The sequence below is a fragment of the Microtus pennsylvanicus genome, chromosome 2 (genome assembly GCF_037038515.1).
Source record: "Microtus pennsylvanicus isolate mMicPen1 chromosome 2, mMicPen1.hap1, whole genome shotgun sequence".
Taxonomy (NCBI): domain Eukaryota; kingdom Metazoa; phylum Chordata; class Mammalia; order Rodentia; family Cricetidae; genus Microtus; species Microtus pennsylvanicus.
This window is the reverse complement of record NC_134580.1, coordinates 27,264,984-27,287,594: the sequence shown is the minus strand read 5'-3', so window position 1 is coordinate 27,287,594 and position 22,611 is coordinate 27,264,984. Positions and strand designations below refer to the sequence as shown.

Genomic DNA, 22,611 nt, shown 5'->3' with positions numbered 1-22,611 from the left:
ATAACTCTGGGCTTAAGACAAAGCTGATGATGGGAACACGTCCTGAAGGGAAGTGCTGCGTACCCCAGTTACTCTCGACTATCCCGGCAGGTACAATTTTCATTTTGTTTTACTGGGTGCTGATGCTGAGGTTTGGATTAAAGAGAAAGAAAGTGGGTATATGACTAGAAGAAAAATTCGGGAGATGTGGGGAGAACCTGGAGGAAGAAACTAACAACAACAAGTACCCTAAGTGGGCAAATCTTAAAGAACAAGAAAACGAGGAAACCAGGATCCCATCTGGAATGTTGAGTCAACGGTAAGCGTTTAGGAGAAAGTCCATCCGGGGAAGCTTTTGGAATGTTAGCTCATTTATTGGAGGGGGGCGTGAGGCATTCATCCTACTGGGGGTTCAAGGTTGCTAAAATACCTTCCTACGATTGGAGTACCGTGAAAACTGTACTACCTCAATATTAGGCTGCTCCAGTTAACTAAACTAATTCAGTTCATCCAACTCTAAAAATCTCTCTCACGATTTTTATAAAAACTTTTTCAAAAGCAGTAAATTATTTGTTGCGGTAAAAATCCCCTCGCTGTAAGATGCCAGCTATGACTGAAATTAACTGCAGTGTCTACTAGAAGATTCCAGAGAGACTGAGCCACCGGAGACCCTTGCAGGTGGGAAGAACAACACTTTCTCCCATAGAAGCCGAACCTTCGGTGAACCACACTACCCAGAAGACCTTGCGGCCCGCCGGGCCCTCGCGTCGTGCATTCCGGGATTGGTAGTTTTGGAGCCCATTTGTCTGTTCGCGCAGTGCAGGCCCAGGAACTCGCCTTCCCGGCTACCTGCGCGGCCAGGGTGCTCCTCCGCGATCAGGAAACGCGAAAGATGGCGACTGCTTGGCGACGTTGAGGCCGCGTTAGGCGGTTCAGACGCGGGGTGGTGAGTCTGGGGCAGTGGAGGCGGCTCCCACGAATTTGGAGAGTGGGCGAGAGCGGGGAGATAGCTGTGGCCTCCGCTTCTGGGACCGGACGGGGAAGAACGCCTCAGGGAAGAGGCACGAGCCCGGGAAGCTCTGGCGGGCAGGAGTCAAGGGGCGCGGGCCCCGGGAGCAGTGGTGGCTGCCTGGGGCACAGGCCACCTCCAGGACGATGTTATGAGCCCAGACTTTGGTCCATGGACATTGCGCTTGCTATACCTCAGTCTGACTTTATTCTTGTTCCCTTACTTCCGCCAGACTGGAACTCTGATGTACTTCAGAAACCAGTCTGTGCATTCCCGCTTCGGCATCGCCAGTATTACTGCTTTTGCCGGAAATTAGTTTTAACCCTCACCCACACACAGTTCCACATCTTCAAATTCTACCCGTGCTTTAAAAAGCACAGGAGCCACTTCTTCCTTGGATCCTTCTCTATCATCTTTACGAATGGAAAGAAACTGCTACTTGTCTGAGCGTTCTTCATCTTGACCTGTCTCATACCTTCTGCTGCTTCCTGCGCTCAGAATTTTATTTTGTAACTTCCACAGGGCCTAGAACCGAATCTTGCATATAGTAGCTCTTGATGAACAATTAAATGAAAATAAGTTGTCTTTGCCCTACAACAGACCAGAGAAGCACAGCCAGGGTGTTCTGTAATCATTATTGTCTATATTTACAGTTTTGGTTTTGCAGTCAGGGTCTCTTGTAGTTTAAGTTGGCCTTGAACTCAAAATGCAGCTTAGTCTGCCCTGTCTTTGAACTTGCCTTTGAGTCCTGACTTCTTAGTGCTAAGATTACAGTTGTGGACTACTTAGCGTTTCCTCTCTCTCTCTCTCTCTCTCTCTCTCTCTCTCTCTCTCTCTCTGGTGTTTGGCTTCTGCACTGTTACATTTTTACACCCTACCCCCATTGCTGCTGCTGCTTTCTTCCGGTTTCTTCTTGGCACTTTTCAGTGTTAGAGTGTGCCAGAGCTGGACTGTGGATCTCCTCTTCTGCTTTTTCTTTACCCTGCTGCCTGCTTAGATGACATTAAGACACAGTGACCTAGCAGCTGTCTCTGTAGTGGTGACTCGTATTTTTGTCCTTCCATGTCTCTTTTGGGTTCCTGGTTTCTCCTTCTGTCTGCTTTCTAGAATCTCTCTGTGGTTGCTTCACTGATATCGCACAAACTGGCAAAAATAGCTCTTTTGTTCTGTTCCTTCCCTAGTCTTTTCTGGTTGCTTCACTAAAGGCAACAAAAAGCAGTAGGTTGCTCAAACATATATTTAGGAAATGTCTTCTCACTATCTCACCCTTCCCCAAACTTTGACAGTAATATATTTATTTTATCATCAAGCAGAGTTTGCAGAAGAAATTGTTTGTGTTGTGTGTTGTGTGTGTGTGTGTGTGAGTGGTGAGTGCATATGTGCTGGGGCAAGGGTAGCAGGGAAGGACACTGGGTGTCCTTCTCTATTCCCTCATTCCCTTGAGACAGTCCTGGGGTTACAGGCATGTTTAACCATGCCTAGCTTTAACGTGGAGACTGGGAATTTAAACACGTACAGCAAACACTTCTACCGGCTGAGCTATTTCCCCAGCCCCAAGCACTGTCTGTGTCTTCTCTTTCCCTTCTTTTTTTTTTTTTATCTCTCTTTCCCTTCTTTATCAGTAAGTCTTGTCAGCTCTGCTTCCAAAGTATGTCCATCTCTGTTTACATCCCTAGAGCAAGCCTCTGCAAGTTCAGTGTAGAATTTTCTGGAATAATTTTGACTCACGGTTGGTTGAATCTGTGGATTCACTGTATTGCAGCAGCATGCTAAGTCGCTTGAGGAATTATACTCAGTTTAAAGCCGTCTGAGTGTTCCCATTGGTTTTAAGTTATTGAAATCCAGTGCCTTTGCCCTGGTTTTCAGCGGTTTCATGATTTGACTTCCACTCACCGATCTCATTTTTCTATATATGTATGGGTGTTTTGTGTTCGTCTATATCTGTGTACCACTTGAGTTCCTGGTACCTGAGGAGGTCAAAATGGGTTTTGCCTGGAGTTACAGGTGGTTGTGAGCCACCATGTGAATTCTGGGGACCAAACCCAGGACCTCTGATAGAGCAACCAGTGCTTTTAACCACTGAGTCATCTCTCCAGCCCCATCTTATCTTTTGAAAAATCATTTGTGTATTTATTTTATTGTGAGGTGTAGGAGGAGTGTGTGCCACAGTGCCACATGTCTAGGCCAGAGCATGTGGAAATCAGTTCTCGTTCTGTCCTGTAGATCCCAGGGATCAAACTCAGATGGTCAGGCTTGGCAGCAGGCATGTTTCCCTCCTGAGCCATCTTGTGGACCTCACACTGACCTCATCTGGAATTAGCTTCCCTTTGGGTCAGTACCCACTTAGCTGCAGTCTCTTGAAAGTGTCAGGCATGTTAAACTGTTGTTCCCCCTTGCCTTGTGCTGTCTGTAGGTTATTTTTCCTGATCTCTCCATGGCTGTTTCTTCTATCATCGATCTTGTTGTGAATGTCATGCTAAGAATTCTTCCCTGAGCATTCTCTTGTTCATATCTCTGTCTCATATTACCTTGTTCTGTTATCTTTTTTGTGTTCATTCTGAGTATTTGAAATAATGTGCTCCACTGTATGAGCTCAGACTGTTTACTGTCTCCTCTCCAGGACCCAGAGCAGCTTCTGACACTAGTGGGTGCTCAGTACATACTTGCTGAAAAATGAGGACAGGCATGGTGGAGTGCACTTTTAATCCCAGCATTTGGGATTAAAAGCAGGTAGTTCTCTGAATTAGAGGCCATCCTCATCTACATAGTGAATTCCAAGCCAGGACTACATAGAAAGGCCCTGCCCTAAAACAAAAACAGCAACAACAACAAAATCAACCAAAAAAAGAATGAACAAGGGCCAGGATGCTTTATAGAGAAAAGAACTCTCTATATAGAGCTGTAAGTAGGAGAGAGACATACTGGGAAATGTATGATGTACTGATTTGGATATCCATCGTTTTTTAGTCAATTATGAGATAAAAATAGGTTGTCTTCACCTTTAGAAAGTGCTGTTTGTTCATTTTGGTTTCTCATCCTTATCATTTCCCTTCCTAAGCATATGGCAGTTCCTGGCTGGGGAAGGAGGATTCTAACAAAATGCTTAGGACACTGATACTCCAGCTGAGTCATTCGGGAATAAAATAAACTCCTAAGATAACGTGCCCACGTCATAGGGATGATGATGGAATCGAGGCAGTTTCAGACTTGCATGCCTCTTTAACTCCTAGCTGAATTAGTTTTCTAGTCGAGAACCGTGCAGTGTGCTGTGCTGGGCTGTGCAGTGCTGCGTATCCCAGGTGGGGGGTACTAGGAGGAGGGTAGACAGACCGCCACCAGGCTGTGAGGGTCTGAGAAGAGAATGGCCGGCAGCACTTCTTTTTCCTTTTTTTTCTTTCTTTTTGGGTTTTTTGCCAGGCGCACGCCTTTAATCCTAGCACTCGGGAGGCAGAGGCAGGTGGATCTCTGTGAGTTCAAGGCCAGCCTGGTCTACAAGAGCTAGTTCCAGGACAGGCTCCAAAGCCACAGAGAAATCCTGTCTCGAAAACAACAAAAACCAAACAAAAGACGGGGTTTCTCTGTACAGCTTTTGCTGTCCTGGAACTCGCTCTGTAGGCCAGGCTGACCTTGAACTTACTGAAATCCACCCCCTGTCTCCGTGAGTGCTAGGATTAAAGGTGTGCGCCACCACTGCCTGGCTTTTTTTGTTTGTTTGTTTGTTTTTGTTTCTTGAGACAGGGTTTCTCTGTGTAACTATCCTAGCTACACGTAGTCCTGGAACTAGCTCTTGTAGACAAGGCTGACCTGGAACTCACAGAGATCCACCTGTCTCAGGCAACACTTCTATGACTTCTAGTTAGGACACTTTTTGTTACTTAATGTTCTATACTGAAATAATTCCAGTTTCCTAGGAAGTTGGGAAAAAATGTTCTTAGAGTTCCTGTGCACCCTTCACCACATTTTTCATTGGTAACTAGAGCTGCTGCTGTTGCTGCTGCTTCCTCCTCCTCCTTCCTTCAGTGTGTGCAGGTGTGTGCGTGGGTCAGAGGTTGACAGCAGGTATCATTATTTTACTTTATTTAAAAATCTTTGACACTTCACATTTATTTTATTTCATGTGTGTGTGTAAAAGATAGGTGCAGGGAGGATTGAAAAGGGGGATGTACATGCCATAGAGTATGTGTGGAGGTCAGAGGACAACTTGCTACGGGTTGGTTCTCTTTCTACCATGTGGGTTCCAGGGATCAAACTCAGGTCATCAGGCTTAGAGATGTGACAGCAGGCAACCCCACCCCAGACCCCCACTACCCCTAGCCCCGTTCCCAGCTATCTTGCTAGCCCAAGAAAATTTCTGATCATGGTGGGCTAGTATATCTGATAGACACCTAGAAATAGAAATAAGTGGTGTTTACTAACTCTTCCTCTTCACACACATACCCCAGACAGTAGCCCAGGCTGTCTTAGAACTCACTACTTAGCCCAGGCTGGTCTTGAATTTGTGGTTTTCCTCCTGCATCAGCTTTCAAAGTGTTGGGATTACAGGTATAAGCTAACACAATTGACTTCTAACACATCTTTTTAATAATAATTCTTTGTAGTTTAGTTACAAAACCATGGTATCCTCATTATATATATTTAGAAGTGAATATGCACCCAGGTGTGTGACCTCGAATCCAACACTTGGGAAACTGAGACAGGAAGACCACCGTGGGTTAAAGGCCAGCCTGCGCTATAAAGTGAGACCCTGTCTCCACAAGCGAATAAGTGAATATATAAAAAGAAATCACAAGGAGACAATATAGTGTAATGAATAAGAGTGGGCTTTTTTGTTTGTTTTTCAAGACAAGGTTTCTCTCTGTTGTCCTGGCTGTGCTGGAATTCACTCTGTAGATTAGACTGGCCTCAAACTCACAGAGATCCTCCTGCCTCTGCCTCCTGAGTGCTGGTATTAAAGGCATGTGCCACCCTTCCCAGCATAAGAATGGGGTTTTCAAGTCAGACTACTAGGTCTTTGCTATCTAGAATTTGTGATACCTCAAGCAATTAGTATATGTACCTATGCCTCAGTTTTCTCATCTTTGAAGTAGGTATACTAATGTTTTGAGATTACTGAACTGTGCGTAGTAAGTACTTGTGTTTCCCACACAGATGGCAGGAGAACTGGTTGACAAAAAGGACCGAGACGTATCACCCAAGGAGGAAAGGAAGCGATCACGGACTCCTGATAGAGAGCGAGATAGAGACCGGGACCGGAAGTCCTCCCCATCTAAAGATAGAAAGCGGCATCGGTCACGGGATAGGCGGCGAGGAGGTAGCCGTTCTCGCTCTCGGTCCCGCTCCAAGTCTGCAGAGAGGTAAAGTGACTTTGTATGTTTTCACACAAGAAGAGGGAGAGCATTGATGCCTCCAGCGTTAATCAACCGCTTTTCCTATACTAGCTTACCCTTGTCCCAGGTGGACCTGCAAGTTCTCTCAGCCTTCTCTTTCCTTTTCCCTTTGGTTTTCTGAAGTGTGGTGTCACTGTGTAGTCCAGATGGACCAAAACGTAGGGTGTTCCTCTGCCCCAGACACCCAGCATAGTGACTAGTTCCTCAAGGTTAAAAGTGAGCTTATAAGGTAAAGATCCAGGTGGTAAGGAAGATGGCTCAGCTGTTCTCACAGTTCCTGATGTGCTTGCACTAAGTAGCCCTACAACAGCGCTCTGGGAGATCCTTCAGGATGAGGAACTGTGCGCTGTTCAGGTGCAGGCCAAGGTCTGGGTAAAGTGCTTGCTATGCAAGCATGAGGACCTGGGTTGGGATCCTGAGTACACATGTAAGAGGCCACGTGTGGGAGCATGCGCCTGTAATGCCTACTGTAGCAGGGGCTGTAATGCCTGCTGTAGCAGGGGCTGTAATGCCTACTGTAGCAGGGGCTGTAATGCCTGCTGTAGCAGGGGCTGTAATGCCTACTGTAGCAGGGGCTGTAATGCCTGCTGTAGCAGGGGCTGTAATGCCTGCTGTAGCAGGGGCTGTAATGCCTGCTGTAGCAGGGGCTGTAATGCCTGCTGTAGCAGGGGCTGTAATGCCTACTGTAGCAGGGGCTGTAATGCCTGCTGTAGCAGGGGCTGTAATGCCTACTGTAGCAGGGGCTGTAATGCCTGCTGTAGCAGGGGCTGTAATGCCTGCTGTAGCAGGGGCTGTAATGCCTGCTGTAGCAGGGGCTGTAATGCCTGCTGTAGCAGGGGCTGTAATGCCTGCTGTAGCAGGGGCTGTAATGCCTGCTGTAGCAGGGGCTGTAATGCCTGCTGTAGCAGGGGCTGTAATGCCTACTGTAGCAGGGGCTGTAATGCCTGCTGTAGCAGGGGCTGTAATGCCTACTGTAGCAGGGGCTGTAATGCCTGCTGTAGCAGGGGCTGTAATGTCTACTGTAGCAGGGGCTGTAATGCCTACTGTAGCAGGGGCTGTAATGCCTGCTGTAGCAGGGGCTGTAATGCCTGCTGTAGCAGGGGCCGGCCTGCTGGGCCAGCCAGCCTAGCCAGTCAGTAAGCTCCAGGTTCAGGGAAGGATCCTGGTTTTTTAAGAAAAGAAAAAAGGAAGAAAAAAAAAGAGGGAGATGGCTCAGTGGCTAAGGACACTGGCTACTCTTCCAGAGGACCCAGGTTCTATTTCTAACACCCACATGATGGCTCACAACTGTCTGTAACTCTGGTACAAGGGGATCTGATATCCTCTTCTGGCCTCCTTGGGCAACAGGCACACATGTAGCACATAAACATCCATGCAGGAAAACACATAAATAAAATAACTTTTTTCTTTTTAAAGTAGAAGGACTGTGGAGATGACTCAGTGTAAGCATCAGGGCTTGAGTTCAAATCCCCAGCACCGAAATAAGAAGCTAGGGGTGCCTGTAATCTCTGGGACAGGCAGATGCCAACAGCTCACTGGTCAGTCAGCCTAGCCAAAATGACAGGGTTCCAGTCCAGTGAGACTAGTAGTCAGGGTTCTCTGGAGTGACAGAACTTAGAGTATACCTCCTTATGTATAGAAAAAGGGGGTTACTAGATTGTGGTTCATCTAATCCAACAATGGCTGGCTGTGAATGGAAAGTCCGAGAATCCAGTAGTTCTCAGTCCACAAGGGTGTATGTCTCAGCTGGTCTTGAGTAGACACTGGAATCCTGAAGAAGTAGGCTCTAACACCAGTGAAGGAATGGACTTGTTAGCAAGGCAAGGGAAGCAGACAAAGAGCAAAACCTTCCTTCTTCCTTGTCCTTATATAGACTTCCAGTAGAAGGCGTGGCCCAAATTAGATCTTCCTGCCTCAAAGATTTGGATTAGAAGTAGATCTTCCTACTTCAAATTAAGCAAAACTCCCTCACAGGTGCACCCTTCATTTTTGAGTTTTAGTTCCAGATGTAGTCAGGTTGACAACCAAATATAGTCATCAGAGGGACCTTGTATAAGGCTGAAAGCCGAGGAGGAAGACATCTGATGTCCTGCATGCACGTGCCTGGGCGTTTGCACCTGCACACCTCTATGCATTCACTGTGCACACATACGCCATGCACACATTCACCATGCACACATATACCATGCACACATACGCCATGCACACATACGCCATGCACACATACGCCATGCACGCATTCGCCATGCACGCATACGCCATGCACGCATTCGCCATGCACGCATTCGCCATGCACACATATGCCATGCACACATACGCCATGCACGCATTCGCCATGCACGCATTCGCCATGCACACATACGCCATGCACGCATTCGCCATGCACACATATGCCATGCACACATATACCATGCACACATACGCCATGCACGCATACGCCATGCACGCATTCGCCATGCACGCATTCGCCATGCACACATATGCCATGCACACATATACCATGCACACATACGCCATGCACGCATTCGCCATGCACACATATGCCATGCACACATATGCCATGCACACATACGCCATGCACACATACGCCATGCACACATACGCCATGCACACATACGCCATGCACACATTCGCCATGCACACATACGCCATGCACACATATACCATGCACACATACACCATGCACACATTCACCATGCACACATACGCCATGCACACATACGCCATGCACACATTCACCATGCACACATACGCCATGCACACATATACCATGCACACATACACCATGCACACATTCACCATGCACACATACGCCATGCACACATATACCATGCACACATACGCCATGCACACATACACCATGCACGCATTCGCCATGCACACATATGCCATGCACACATACGCCATGCACACATACGCCAGGCACACATATACCATGCACACATACGCCATGCACACATACACCATGCACACATTCGCCATGCACACATATGCCATGCACACATACGCCATGCACACATACGCCATGCACACATATGCCATGCACACATACGCCATGCACACATATACCATGCACACATACGCCATGCACACATACACCATGCACACATTCGCCATGCACACATATGCCATGCACACATACGCCATGCACACATACGCCATGCACACATACGCCATGCACACATTCGCCATGCACACATACGCCATGCACACATACGCCATGCACACATACGCCATGCACACATTCACCATGCACACATACGCCATGCACACATATACCATGCACACATACACCATGCACACATTCACCATGCACACATACGCCATGCACACATACGCCATGCACACATACGCCATGCACACATTCACCATGCACACATACGCCATGCACACATATACCATGCACACATACACCATGCACACATTCACCATGCACACATACGCCATGCACACATACACCATGCACACATACGCCATGCACACATACACCATGCACGCATTCGCCATGCACACATACACCATGCACGCATTCGCCATGCACACATACGCCATGCACACATACGCCAGGCACACATATACCATGCACACATACGCCATGCACACATACACCATGCACACATTCGCCATGCACACATATGCCATGCACACATACGCCATGCACACATACGCCATGCACACATATGCCATGCACACATACGCCATGCACACATATACCATGCACACATACGCCATGCACACATACACCATGCACACATTCGCCATGCACACATATGCCATGCACACATACGCCATGCACACATATACCATGCACACATACGCCATGCACACATACACCATGCACGCATTCGCCATGCACACATTCACCATGCACACATACGCCATGCACACATATACCATGCACACATACACCATGCACACATACGCCATGCACACATACGCCATGCACACATACGCCATGCACACATACGCCATGCACACATAAACACACAGGTGACACAAATAAAATGGAGTGTGGTAGAAGACATTTGATGTCAGCTCCAGCCTGCACACATGTGTACAAGGGTACATGTATCTACACCTCCATACACACCACACACACAGATCTTACTAGAATTTCCCTGAGAAATACATTTTCCAGTTTATTAAACACTACTTTGAGGAGAAAGCATGGGAACCTTCTCAGGACCTCAATGAAGGAAGAAATTCTAGAAGTAGCAAGTGATTTCTTAAATGTTTTGTCTTCCAGAGAACGACGACATAAAGAACGAGAGCGAGATAAAGAACGGGATCGGATTAAGAAGGAGCGGGACAGAGACAAGGATGGACACAGGAGGGACAAGGACCGCAAAAGATCCAGGTAACAGTGAGTGTGGGCTTTAGGCTATGCTATGCGTCACCTTTGCTGCTCTGTGGCTCAGCTTCATGGGAAAAGTAGATTCTATTGGTAGTTTCCACAGAGTGTACTTCCTAAGAAAGTGTGTGTTATTTTCTATTTATTTGTTTATATATTTAATTATTATTTTTTGTTCATTGATGTGAGAGTCAGATGCCCTGGAACTGGAGTTACAGACAGTTGTGAGCTGCCGTGTGGGTGCTGGGAATTGAACTCAGGACCTCTGGAAGAGCAGCCAGTGCTCTTAACCGCTGAGCCATCTCTCCAGCCTGATGTTTATATATTTAATTAGTGTCTTCTTACACGGCCCTGGGTGGCCTGTAAGTTCCTACCTGCTAGGAACCAGGCTTGCCTTGAACTTACTATCTAGTGATGGATAACCTTGAACTCTTGCTCCTCCTGCCTCTGCCTGTGTTGGGATTGCAGGTGTGAGCCACTGTGCTCGGCTCAGCATATATCTTTTTTGGAAAGTAAAATGGCTCTTCCTTTAAGTGGTCTGTGACCTGTGGAAATGATTAACTACTCTTCTGACCCCGAAAACCCTAAAAAATGAAGTAAATCAAGGAGTTCAAATCTTCACGTTTACTTTAAGCACACCTGTGTAATTGCCCATGCCATCAAGGGTATGCATATCTAAAAAGCCACCAGGTATCTGATGGATGTCACTCTAAATTGTGCCGTCCCAGCAGTATAACAATGGAGTCCATAGGTATTCCCAAGACAAACAGTGGGGCTGGCACCCCTAAAACTGTGCTGAATCTTGCTGCACGTGCTTAAAAATATGGAGCAGTGCTGAAGCTCAGGCTTCCAGTCCCTGAACAGCAGGTGAATGGAGCACTAAGGTGCTCCCGTGCCCTCACAGAGTTCAAGGTTGGGTTAATTCATGTGAGCTTCCCTCAACATTAAAATGATTCTCATGGAATAGGAACAAACTGTTTCCCAAGCCAGAAGAAGAAGCAGCTAAACAAGAAGAAGAGATATCCCAGAAGAAACTGAGGAAACAAAATCTTACGGCACAGGGATCATTTAGCATAAAATAAACACAAATAAAAGTAAAAAAAGAAAAAAAGAAAGTGAAGTGGCGGTAGGGATGTTCAGTGGTAAGAGCACAAGGGCCTGAGTTTAGATCCCAAACAAAAAAGTCAGTGCTGCCAGGCAGTGGTAGAGCATGAGGAAGCAGAGACAGCCTGGTCTACAGAGCAACTTCTAGAACAGCAAGAGCTACTCAGAGAAGCCCTGTCTCAAAAAACAAAACAAAAAAAGAGGAAAGAAAACAGAAAGAGGTTATAACATGATGTCCTAGCTATAAAACAGAAAGGTGGAAATTGGGGCTCTTCTTCCTGGCCTGCAGACATACACACGGACAGAATATTGTATACATATAAATAAATAAATATTTTTAAAAAAATTATAAAATTTTTAATTTGGGCTGGAGAGATGTACTCTTGCAGAAGACCCAGGTTCAGTTCCCAGCACCCAAATCAAGTGATTCACAACTGCCTGTAGCTGTAGCTACAGCCCCTTAGGACCCAGTGCATCTGACCTCATGAGCACCTGCACTCACCTCACACCCCCGCAGACACATGCACATAATTAAAAATAGAAATAGATTCTTAATTTTAAAAATTTAGATTTATTTATTTTTATTTTGTGTGTGTGTGTGCACACCAGTGTATGCCTGGTGTCCCCTGAAGTGAGAGGAGAGGAGGGCATTGGATCCCTGGGACTGGAGTGAAGGATGGTTGTGAGCCACCATGTGGGTGCTGCAAAAGCTGAGGACAGGCAAGATGGTTCAGCGGGTTAAAGCACTTGCTGACCAACAAGTCTGACAACCTGAGTTTGATTCCCAGGACTCTCTAGAGTGAAAGGAGAGAACTGACTTCTACCAATTGTCCTCAGACCTTGTACAAATGTGCAGGTGCACACGCACACATGTGTGTGCACACAAAATGTGGCAATAAAAAATGTAAATTAAAATAAAAGGGCCAGGCCTGGTGGCATACACTTTTAATCCCAGCAGGAGGCAGAGGCAGGTGGATCTCTGTTAGTTTGAGGTCAGCCTGGTCTACAAATCGAGTTCCGTTCCAGGACAGCCAGGACTAAACAGATAAATCCTGTCTCAGAAAAAAAAAGAAAAAAGTATTGGGTGTGGTAGCGCATGCCTTTAGTTCCAGCACTTGAGAGGCAGAGGAAGGCAGACCTCTGAGTTTGAGCTAGCCTGGTTTACAAAGCTAGTACCATGCCAGCCAGGGCTACAAGAAAGAGAGAGAGAGAGAGAGAGAGAGAGAGAGAGAGAGAGAGAGAGAGAGAGAGAGAGAGAGAGAAGAGTGAGAGAGGGTAGGTTCCCAGGAAGTAATATATCACTTCTCTGTAGAATTCTTAGCAGGTGTGGTGTGTAGGTTAAAGGGAAAGGACAGGTGTTACAGAGACTGTAGGGTGCTTTTGTTCTTAGAACGTAACATACAGCAAGTGTGAAGGACCTGAGATGGGAATAGTGCTCAGGGGAAGATGAGCCAAGGTGTAACTGTATCTCTCCAGCTGTGGGAGACCAGCCATGTGTGCTCAGTTCACTATTATAGTTGAAGGTAATTTTTTTTTTCAATGTGCAACTAATGTTTGGGATTTTTGATTTTTTTTTTTTTTTTTTTTTTTGCCAAGCCAGGGTTTCTCCATGTAGCCCTGGCTGTCCTGGAGCTCACTTTGTAAACCAGGCTGGCCTTGAACTCAGAGATCCACCTGCCTTTGCTTCCCAAGCACTGGGATTAAAGACATGCACCACCACTGCCCTGCTGGTTTTGTTGTTGCTGTCATTTTTTATGTTGGGTCTCACTTGGTAGCCAGGGTGATCTCAGACTTGTCTCAGTCCTCCTGCCTGTCACCTTGAGTGCTAAACTAAAGAGATGAGCCATTACACCTGTCTAAAATCTAAAAGATTTTTTCTTATCTTAAATTTTAAAAAACTATTTCTTTTATAGTTTGAGATTATACTATATCATCTCCCTTTTCTTTCCTCTCTAAACCCTTCCATATAACCTTTTTCACTTTCAAATACATGACCCTCATGCTCCATTTCCATGTACTTGTCATTACATATGTGTATGTATGTGTATTCCAAAATACATAAGTACATCTGCTCAATACAAGTAATGTTACTTGTGTTATGTTTTCAGGGCTGATCACTTGGTATTGGAGAAACAATTGGTGGCCTCTTTCCTGGAGAACACTATTCTCTTGATCTCAGCATTCCTGAATTGCCCGTAGTTCTTTGTGTAGCGTTGAGGCCAGGCTTCCCATCCATGTTAGCGTGTCTATTGTCCTTGTTCAGCTCACATTACACAGTCATGTTGGTGAGACTTCATGGGTGTGACTAATTTTCTAGGACAAAGTCTCCCTATGTGGTTTTGACTGTCTTGAAACTATGTAGACCAGGCTGTCCTCAAACTCTTAGAGATCCACCTGCCTCTGCCTCTGAGTGCTGGGATTAAAGACGTGTGCCCCCTACCCTGACTGGTTTAGAACTTCTGATGACAGTAGTGAAGGTCCACTTTCCTGAAGTCAGTAAGTGGGGACAAGATAAGGCATACTTAGGTTTCAGAGCAGGCAAGGAACTAGGCCTTGCTTAAGAGAGCATTAGGACTTGAAGGATGACTATGGGCCAGTCTTAGTAATAGGAAAACATCTGTACTCTTTTGGGGGCTCAGCCTAAATCTCATCCATAGGCTAGGGTACGAGAGCTATGACCTTTCTCTTTTTCCTCAAAGCTTGTCTCCTGGTCGAGGAAAAGATTTCAAATCTCGGAAAGACAGAGACTCTAAGAAGGGTGATGAGGATGAACATAGCGACAGGAAACCTAAGGTAAAGAAGACTTGTGAGTCTTGTCTTCAGCTCAAGGGAGAGAATCATTTTTGTTTGTTTGTTTTGTTTTTTTTTTAATTCTTTTTTTAATTTTTTTAAATTATTTTCGAGACAGGGTTTCTCTGTGTAGTTCTGCTGTCCTGGAACTCATTCTGTAGACCAGGCTGACGTTGAACTCACAGAGATCCTCCTGCCTCTGCCTCTGGGTGTGGATGGGTACAGGTGTGTGCCACCACCACCCAGCTGAGGGAGAGAATGTTTATGAGCCAAGTCCCCATGTTTTATGTTCAGATCCAGCCACTGTCCCTGGAGGAACTTCTGGCCAAGAAAAAGGCTGAGGAAGAAGCCGAAGCTAAGGTAAGAATTTGGGGTCTGTATTAATATGTTCCATCCTCTGTAACAGAGCACCACAAATTGGGCAGCTTCAGCATCGGCGCTGGATGTTAGAAGTCTCAGCTGCAGTGGCAGTAGTGATTGCTTCTGAGGCCCGTGTTCCTAGATGTGGATGCTCGTCTCCCCAGAGGTCTTTCCTCTGATGTTCTCTCATGAACACAAGGCCTTACTTAGCGTGCTAGACAATTAACTTGCCATGGCCCCCACTCTCTGCAGCCCCCTTCATGCTTTTTATTATGATGAGGGAAAGCTTTAGCTTATAGCAGAGTCCTAGGCCTCTGTATTTTTATCAGAATATTAATATCTGAGCAAGTATCTAGGGGCTTCCTTGGGTCTCTGTAGCAGTGATGTGGTTGTTCCTGCCCCAGGCTCTCTGATACTTACTCATTCCCATCTGTCTTGAAGCCCAAGTTCCTCTCTAAAGCAGAGCGGGAAGCTGAAGCTCTGAAACGGCGGCAGCAGGAAGTGGAAGAGCGCCAGAAGATGCTGGAAGAAGAGAGGAAGAAAAGGAAACAGTTCCAGGATTTGGGCAGGAAGATGCTAGGTTTGTTTTCTATCCTGAGCAGGAAGGATGGGCTGAAATTGTGGAGAAGTAGAAACTTGGACTGGAACTGTAGCTCAGTGGTGGAATAGTTGCCTACTGTATATAAGGCCCTGGGTTTGACCCCCAACCATTGCAAGAAAGAAAGGGGAGGGTGGAAGATAGGAACTTGTTTGTTACAGAATTTGGAAAGGGAAAAAAGTGGTGAAAGCTTATGGGACTGTCTATTAGATCTCCTTGTCTACGTGTGTGCACTCATTTTCCTCATTTGTACTGGATTCCTTCCAGGACCTCTTCCTCCCACTGAGCTCTTTTGTAGCTTTTCCTTCTTTGATCTGCAGAAGATCCTCAGGAGCGGGAGCGGCGGGAACGAAGAGAGAGGATGGAGCGGGAGACCAATGGGAACGAGGATGAGGAAGGGCGCCAGAAGATCCGGGAAGAAAAGGATAAGAGCAAGGAGCTGCATGCTATTAAGGTGCTGGCTAGGCCCTCACAAACAGGCGTTAGTTATCTGCCGCTCTGGTCTTGGGCCTGGGCTTTGGTACTGACCGGCTTTGTGTTCTCTTCCTGAGTAGGAGCGTTATCTGGGTGGCATCAAAAAGCGGCGCCGAACAAGGCATCTCAACGACCGAAAGTTTGTGTTTGAGTGGGATGCATCTGAAGACACTTCCATTGACTACAACCCCCTGTGAGTAGCTCTGTGCCCACCAGCTGGGTCATGGACTAAATGGTCCTAGAAAGGGCTGATGACAGGAAAGCAAGGTGGACGAGGAAGAGGAGATTGATAGACTAGCGTTCACCCCGCCTTCTGAGCACGGCAAGGTGCTGGCTGGAGTGTTGGCAGACTTCTCTTGCCTCCTATAGCTACCTTTCTACTTTATCTCTCCATCCCAGGTACAAAGAACGGCACCAGGTGCAGTTGTTGGGGCGAGGCTTCATTGCAGGCATTGACCTAAAGCAGCAGAAACGAGAACAGTCACGTTTCTATGGAGACCTGATGGAAAAGAGGCGAACCCTGGAAGAAAAGGAGCAAGAGGAGTGAGTAATTGGGTTTAGGGTGATTGGATGGAGCCCAGACTCTACAGAAAGGACTGTATTAATCTTCATCGTGTCTCTCTTCAGGGCGAGACTCCGTAAACTTCGTAAGAAGGAAGCCAAGCAACGCTGGGATGATCGCCATTGGTCCCAGAAGAAGTTAGACGAGATGACAGACAGGGACTGGAGGATCTTCCGTGAAGACTATAGCATTACCACCAAAGGTGGCAAGATCCCCAATCCCATCCGGTCCTGGAAAGATTCGTCTCTGCCCCCACATATCTTGGAAGTCATTGATAAGTGTGGCTACAAGGTAAAGGAGCAGATTGGCTTAGGAGATCTGCTGCTTTCCCTGTTGCATTCTAATACTATAAATGTAGTTGGGACTGGAGAATTTGTTCCTTCCTATCTAGTGTCTTCTCTGTCCCTGGGCACCAGACAAACCACGCGGTCACTCTCCTGTGGGAGTGCGGGCCTTTAGGGATTGTGTTTGTCCTTGCGTCCCCTTCCCTTTGTGTCTCAGGCACACAGTAGTAGCATGTGTGCCCACTGTGTTAGCCAGGTCATGTGATTCTCTACTCATTGCTTTTGTTCTGGGTCACCGTAGGAGCCAACACCTATCCAGCGTCAGGCCATTCCTATTGGGCTACAGAATCGTGACATCATTGGTGTGGCTGAGACCGGCAGTGGCAAGACAGCAGCCTTCCTTATCCCGCTTCTGGTCTGGATCACCACACTTCCCAAGATTGACAGGTATGGTCAGCTATTACCAGTTGGGCAGATTTGGTGAGTAGAAAAGATGAGGCAAACAAGAGTCCGAAGGGGCTTTGTTTGTTGTTTGTTGAGAAAGGGCTGGATTCCCTTTGTAGAGGATGATCTTAACTGATCCTCCTGCCTTCAACCCTCACCTAGTGCTGATATTACATGTGAACCACCATGTTTTGTGCAGTTCTGGGGATTAAACATAGAACGTCATATATGTTATGCAATGGTTGTACCTCTGATACCTTCAGCATGTCTCCCCCTCCCCAAACTGCTACCTTTAATTTTTAAATATTTTTAGTCAGAGGCTCTTTAATCTGGGTTGGATACTAGGAAATAAGTAGATCTTATCAAAGAGCAAGGATTGCTCCTTGGAGAACTTGGTTATCCTGTAGTCCGATTTTTGCAATGGAACCTGCCCATTCCCATAGCTGCCCTGAAGAATGATTTTTGTCTTGCTCCTGCTTGTGGTTGGAAGAGACAAAGCTTATGAAACTGTGGGATACTCCATTTACCACAGGATCGAAGAGTCAGACCAGGGCCCTTACGCCATTATTCTGGCTCCTACCCGCGAGTTGGCTCAGCAGATTGAGGAAGAAACCATCAAATTTGGAAAGCCACTAGGTATCCGCACGGTGGCTGTCATTGGTGGCATCTCCAGAGAAGACCAAGGCTTCAGGCTACGCATGGGTTGTGAGGTTTGTTTTCAAATGAGAATTAATTCTAATGACAGTGAAGTAAAACATGCCCCTGGCAGTGCTGAAGCACGCAAGGCAGCCCGTTCATACTGGGTCTTGTGGTCTGAGTTGATGAGGATGACTGGCCAGGTCTCTTCCTCACAGAGCAGGTTCCACTGAGATACGAACTCAGATCACTGGATTCAGGGTTCACAGAAGCTGGTGCAGTTAATTATAGTAATATATACTAATTAGTAATGCTAATAATTAATGGTCATCACAACAGCCATATGAGAGTGGGTAGTGATATAGATTATACACTGTTTTATAGATGAAGACGAGGTTAATAACTTGTCTGCAGTCACACATAGCTGTCAGTGGGCTGCATGGAAGAGGGAATGGTTCATAACCAAAGCCTGTGTTCTTTTTTTAAAAAATATTTATTTATTTATTATGTATACAATGTTCTGTCTGTGTGTATGCTGCAGGCCAGAAGAGGGCGCCAGACCTCATTACAGATGGTTGTGAGCCACCATGTGGTTGCTGGGAATTGAACTCAGGACCTTTGGAAGAGCAGGCAATGCTCTTAACCTCTGAGCCATCTCTCCAGCCCCAAAGCCTGTGTTCTTTTTTTTTTTTTTTTTTTTTGGTTTTTCGAGACAGGGTTTCTCTGTAGCTTTGGAGCCCATCCTGGAACTCCCTTGGTAGACCAGGCTGGCCTCGAACTCACAGAGATCCGCCTGTCTCTGCCTCCCAAGTGCTGGGATTACAGGCGTGCGCCACCACCGCCCGGCTTCAAAGCCTGTGTTCTTATTACTCTTGTAAAACCATAGATGAAGAGATCCTTTAAGGAGTCTGCTAAGAGAGTGTTCTTGTGTAGACATCTCAGTGTAATCCCTCTGTGTGGTATTAGCCTTTCTCCATCTAAGGAAGAACCTCTTACATAGCCACCTATCTCATCCTGGTCTTACTCAGAAGCCCCATTCATTCCTGAAGGAAATGGAAGGTAACAGATGATTTCATGTCGGTTCTCAGGAACCTTAAGTACCAAATCTGACTGGAGGTTGGAGTTGAAGTTCCTTCGCATTGAAGGTCTGTTGCTAAGTGGGTGGATAGTTCACAGGAGAAAGAAAAGAAGGAATTTGCCTGCTAAGGCCGTGTTTGATTACGCCGTATCTCCCAGATTGTGATCGCCACCCCAGGACGTCTCATCGATGTGCTGGAGAACCGCTACCTGGTGCTGAGCCGCTGTACCTATGTGGTTCTGGATGAGGCAGACAGGATGATTGACATGGGTTTTGAGCCAGATGTACAAAAGATCCTGGAACACATGCCTGTCAGCAACCAGAAACCGGACACAGATGAGGCTGAGGACCCAGAGAAGATGTTGGCCAACTTTGAGTCAGGAAAACATAAATACCGCCAAGTAAGGAAACTTCATTGGGAGAAGTGGGGCCAGTTCCCAAGTCTGTTTTCATACCCTTCTTGCCTAGTGTGGGCCCAGTGCACGTGCTTCCAGCATGCTAGTGGTGCCTGGTGCAACCCTCTGGGCCCAGTGCACAAGTCCAAAGGGTGGAACTGTTTAGATTAACCTGGAAAACTGTTCCTAGAGAATCATGCTATGTAGAAAAGAAAAAAATAGTGCCAGGCATGGTGGCTCACACCTAAAATCTCAGCATTCAGGAGGCAGAGGCAGAAAGATTGCCCAAGGTTGAGGCTAGCTTGTCGCACATGTGAATTCCAGATCAGTCATATCTACATATCAAGAAAGCTAAACAAAAGTAAGGAATCACAGTGCTATCTGGATCACAGGTTGTAGTAAATGCTTCTGGTCCTTCTTGCCATAGATAAAAAGTAAAGATCATTGTTTCCCAGGGTGACAAGTATCAGATTTATAGCAGGACTCATTTAATGTCTTTAGCCTGAGATGACCTGCCTGTGATGACAGCAGGGTATGTAGTTCCGTCTGCCTGGGCCTAGGGCTGAACCTCCTGTTTTATAGACAGTCATGTTCACGGCTACTATGCCCCCAGCGGTGGAGCGTCTAGCCAGAAGCTATCTTCGGAGACCTGCTGTGGTATACATTGGCTCTGCAGGCAAGCCCCATGAGCGTGTGGAACAAAAGGTCTTCCTCATGTCAGAATCAGAAAAGAGGTATGGAGCCAGCTGAGCTGGGATACCTGGGTGGAAAGAGGGCTTTGTTAACAGTTCCTTTCATTGTGGGGTAGCTGCTTCACTGCTGAAGGACCCTGAAGTCTGTTGGGGTTGAGTGTCTCACTGGGTCAGGAGTACTGTGTATCTCATTTTCTTTTTCCCCCAGGAAAAAGCTGCTGGCAATTTTGGAACAAGGTTTTGATCCACCCATCATCATTTTTGTCAACCAGAAGAAGGGTTGTGATGTGTTGGCCAAGTCTCTTGAGAAGATGGGGGTATGTCTGGCAGGCAGAGCAAAGACTAACCTTGCTGCTGCTGCTCTCTGACACTAGGGACAGGGTGGGCAGTGCCAGGTCTCCTCTGCAGCATCTAACGAAGCAGAGCCAAAAGAAGAGTGTGGTTTGAGGAAAGAAGGAAGAGCCCCTGTGGATCTCCATGTAATGGGGTGGGGCTGTTGGAGAGGGGTGTGTGCTGTCTGAGATGGTGTAGTGACGGAGGTGCTGACAGCCAGCCCCTGAACTGCTAATGAGGCAGAGGGCGCCATCACCACTCAGTTCTTGACATTCTTAACTTTCCTGCTCTGTTTCCATGCTGATTCCCGTGCCGTGCCTGTATTCTCCTTCAGAACCTGTCATCTACTGGGCTCTCACCTCAGCAGATTGCTCTGCCCTGCCCGCCCCCCCCCCCCCCAGCACTCCGTACTTCCTTCATTTTCTGCTCTAGCTCACCAGCTTTCCTCACTTCTCTTCAACTCCTTTTCTTCCTGTGCTCTCTCCTACCTTCTGCCCCCAGTCCTCATTCCTGCTCCCTTTTTTCTTCTGTCTTCCACAGTACAATGCCTGTACACTGCATGGTGGAAAAGGCCAGGAGCAGCGAGAATTTGCATTGTCCAACCTCAAGGCTGGAGCCAAGGATATTTTGGTGGCTACAGATGTGGCTGGTCGTGGTATTGATATTCAAGATGTGTCTATGGTTGTCAACTATGATATGGCCAAAAATATTGAAGGTGAGTGCCAGCAAAGGTGGCTTCAGTTCAGGGTAAGGAGAGACCACTTGTATCCTCCCTCTCAGAGTCAGGGTGCTCTGAAAAGCTGTTCTAGTCTGGACGATGTGGCCCCAGTGTCTAGGATGACACTTCATGGGGGCTAGTTGACCCTTAGTGTTGCCACGTGACGAGTCAGCAGTGGGAGACAGGCAGAGAGGCGAATACTGTGGCTTCACCAGGTGTCGACAGCAGGAGCTGAATTGCTTGCCCATGGAGGTTAGGTGGGGTAGAGTAGCCATCAGGACATCTGTCTTGGTCTGGAGTGACATCCTTCTGCTCCGCAGATTATATTCACCGAATTGGCCGCACGGGAAGAGCAGGCAAGAGTGGTGTAGCCATCACCTTCCTCACCAAAGAGGACTCGGCTGTGTTCTATGAACTGAAGCAAGCTATCCTAGAGAGCCCGGTGTCGTCCTGCCCTCCAGAGCTAGCAAACCATCCCGATGCCCAGCACAAGCCAGGCACCATCCTCACCAAGAAGCGCAGGGAAGAGACCATCTTTGCTTGACACAACACTTGATTGCATTGATAAACGTGCTCCGAAGAGGGTGCCTGTCCTTTTAACCCTCACATCCCTCTTTCGGGGCTCTCATTCTTGGGTATGGGGTTTAGGAAACAATCAGATTCCCTGGTCCGGAGCCTGTGAGGTGGGCTCCATGGGGACAGGAAGATGGAGGAGCATATTATGTCAGGTTTCATCCAGCTCTGCCCCTTGCAGCCTTGTTGCTGTTCTGGTTACAGGGCAGCTGCCTAGCCCTGTCCCCCAACCTGAACAAACACCTGGCCACCTGGAGGTGACTTCCTTCAGCACATGTGTGACTGTACTGCAGTACGTTGTTGCCCTAACTGACCCAGGGGATCTGGCATCATGAGGATTGTGGACCTTGGACTCTGTCACTCTGACAACAGGTTGAGAGCCTTCAGAGCTGTGCACAGCCCTATGCCACAGGGTGCTGTGCACTCTAGGCATCTCCGCCCCCCCCCAACCCGGGACTCTTTTTTAGATATGGGGACTGGGTGAGCTGACTGTGTCCATCATTAAGTCACTGAGTGAAATTTCTGTTTTCTATTCTCTGAGAAGATAAGTTTATATGTTCTGAGAATAAATACATGAATATTAAAGTTGTCTCTAGGTCTGGCTAATCTTCCTCTCTGGGAACCACAGAAGTCAGCAAAAACAGCATTGGCTGAACATGGGTTAGCTGAGAAGATGAGAGACAACCACACTAAAGAAAGCCTAGCTTCTCAGCCAGTTCATCTGTAGGCGACACTGGAGGGCCGATGGGAGAGCAGGGCAGCAGGACGTGCCTGATCTGGCTTCTCCTGCTCCTGGTTAGAGTCAGCACTGGAGTTAGGTCTGACGAGGACCACAGGTCCCCGT

General features: G+C 47.2%; 1 protein-coding gene across 1 annotated transcript; it reads left to right on the top strand.

Moving 5' to 3' along the window:
* Positions 1-791: 791 nt before the first annotated feature.
* Positions 792-22,358, top strand: Ddx23 (DEAD-box helicase 23). The gene is made up of 17 exons (XM_075960559.1): positions 792-925; positions 6,137-6,342; positions 10,622-10,732; positions 14,530-14,623; positions 14,915-14,980; positions 15,422-15,560; positions 15,899-16,032; positions 16,133-16,245; positions 16,452-16,595; positions 16,680-16,905; positions 17,200-17,345; positions 17,875-18,052; positions 19,215-19,457; positions 20,034-20,185; positions 20,352-20,460; positions 21,017-21,191; positions 21,515-22,358. Exons 2-17 carry the CDS (start codon positions 6,137-6,139, stop codon positions 21,736-21,738), a joined length of 2,460 nt encoding a protein of 819 aa, XP_075816674.1. The 5' UTR covers positions 792-925; the 3' UTR covers positions 21,739-22,358.
* Positions 22,359-22,611: the final 253 nt, after the last annotated feature.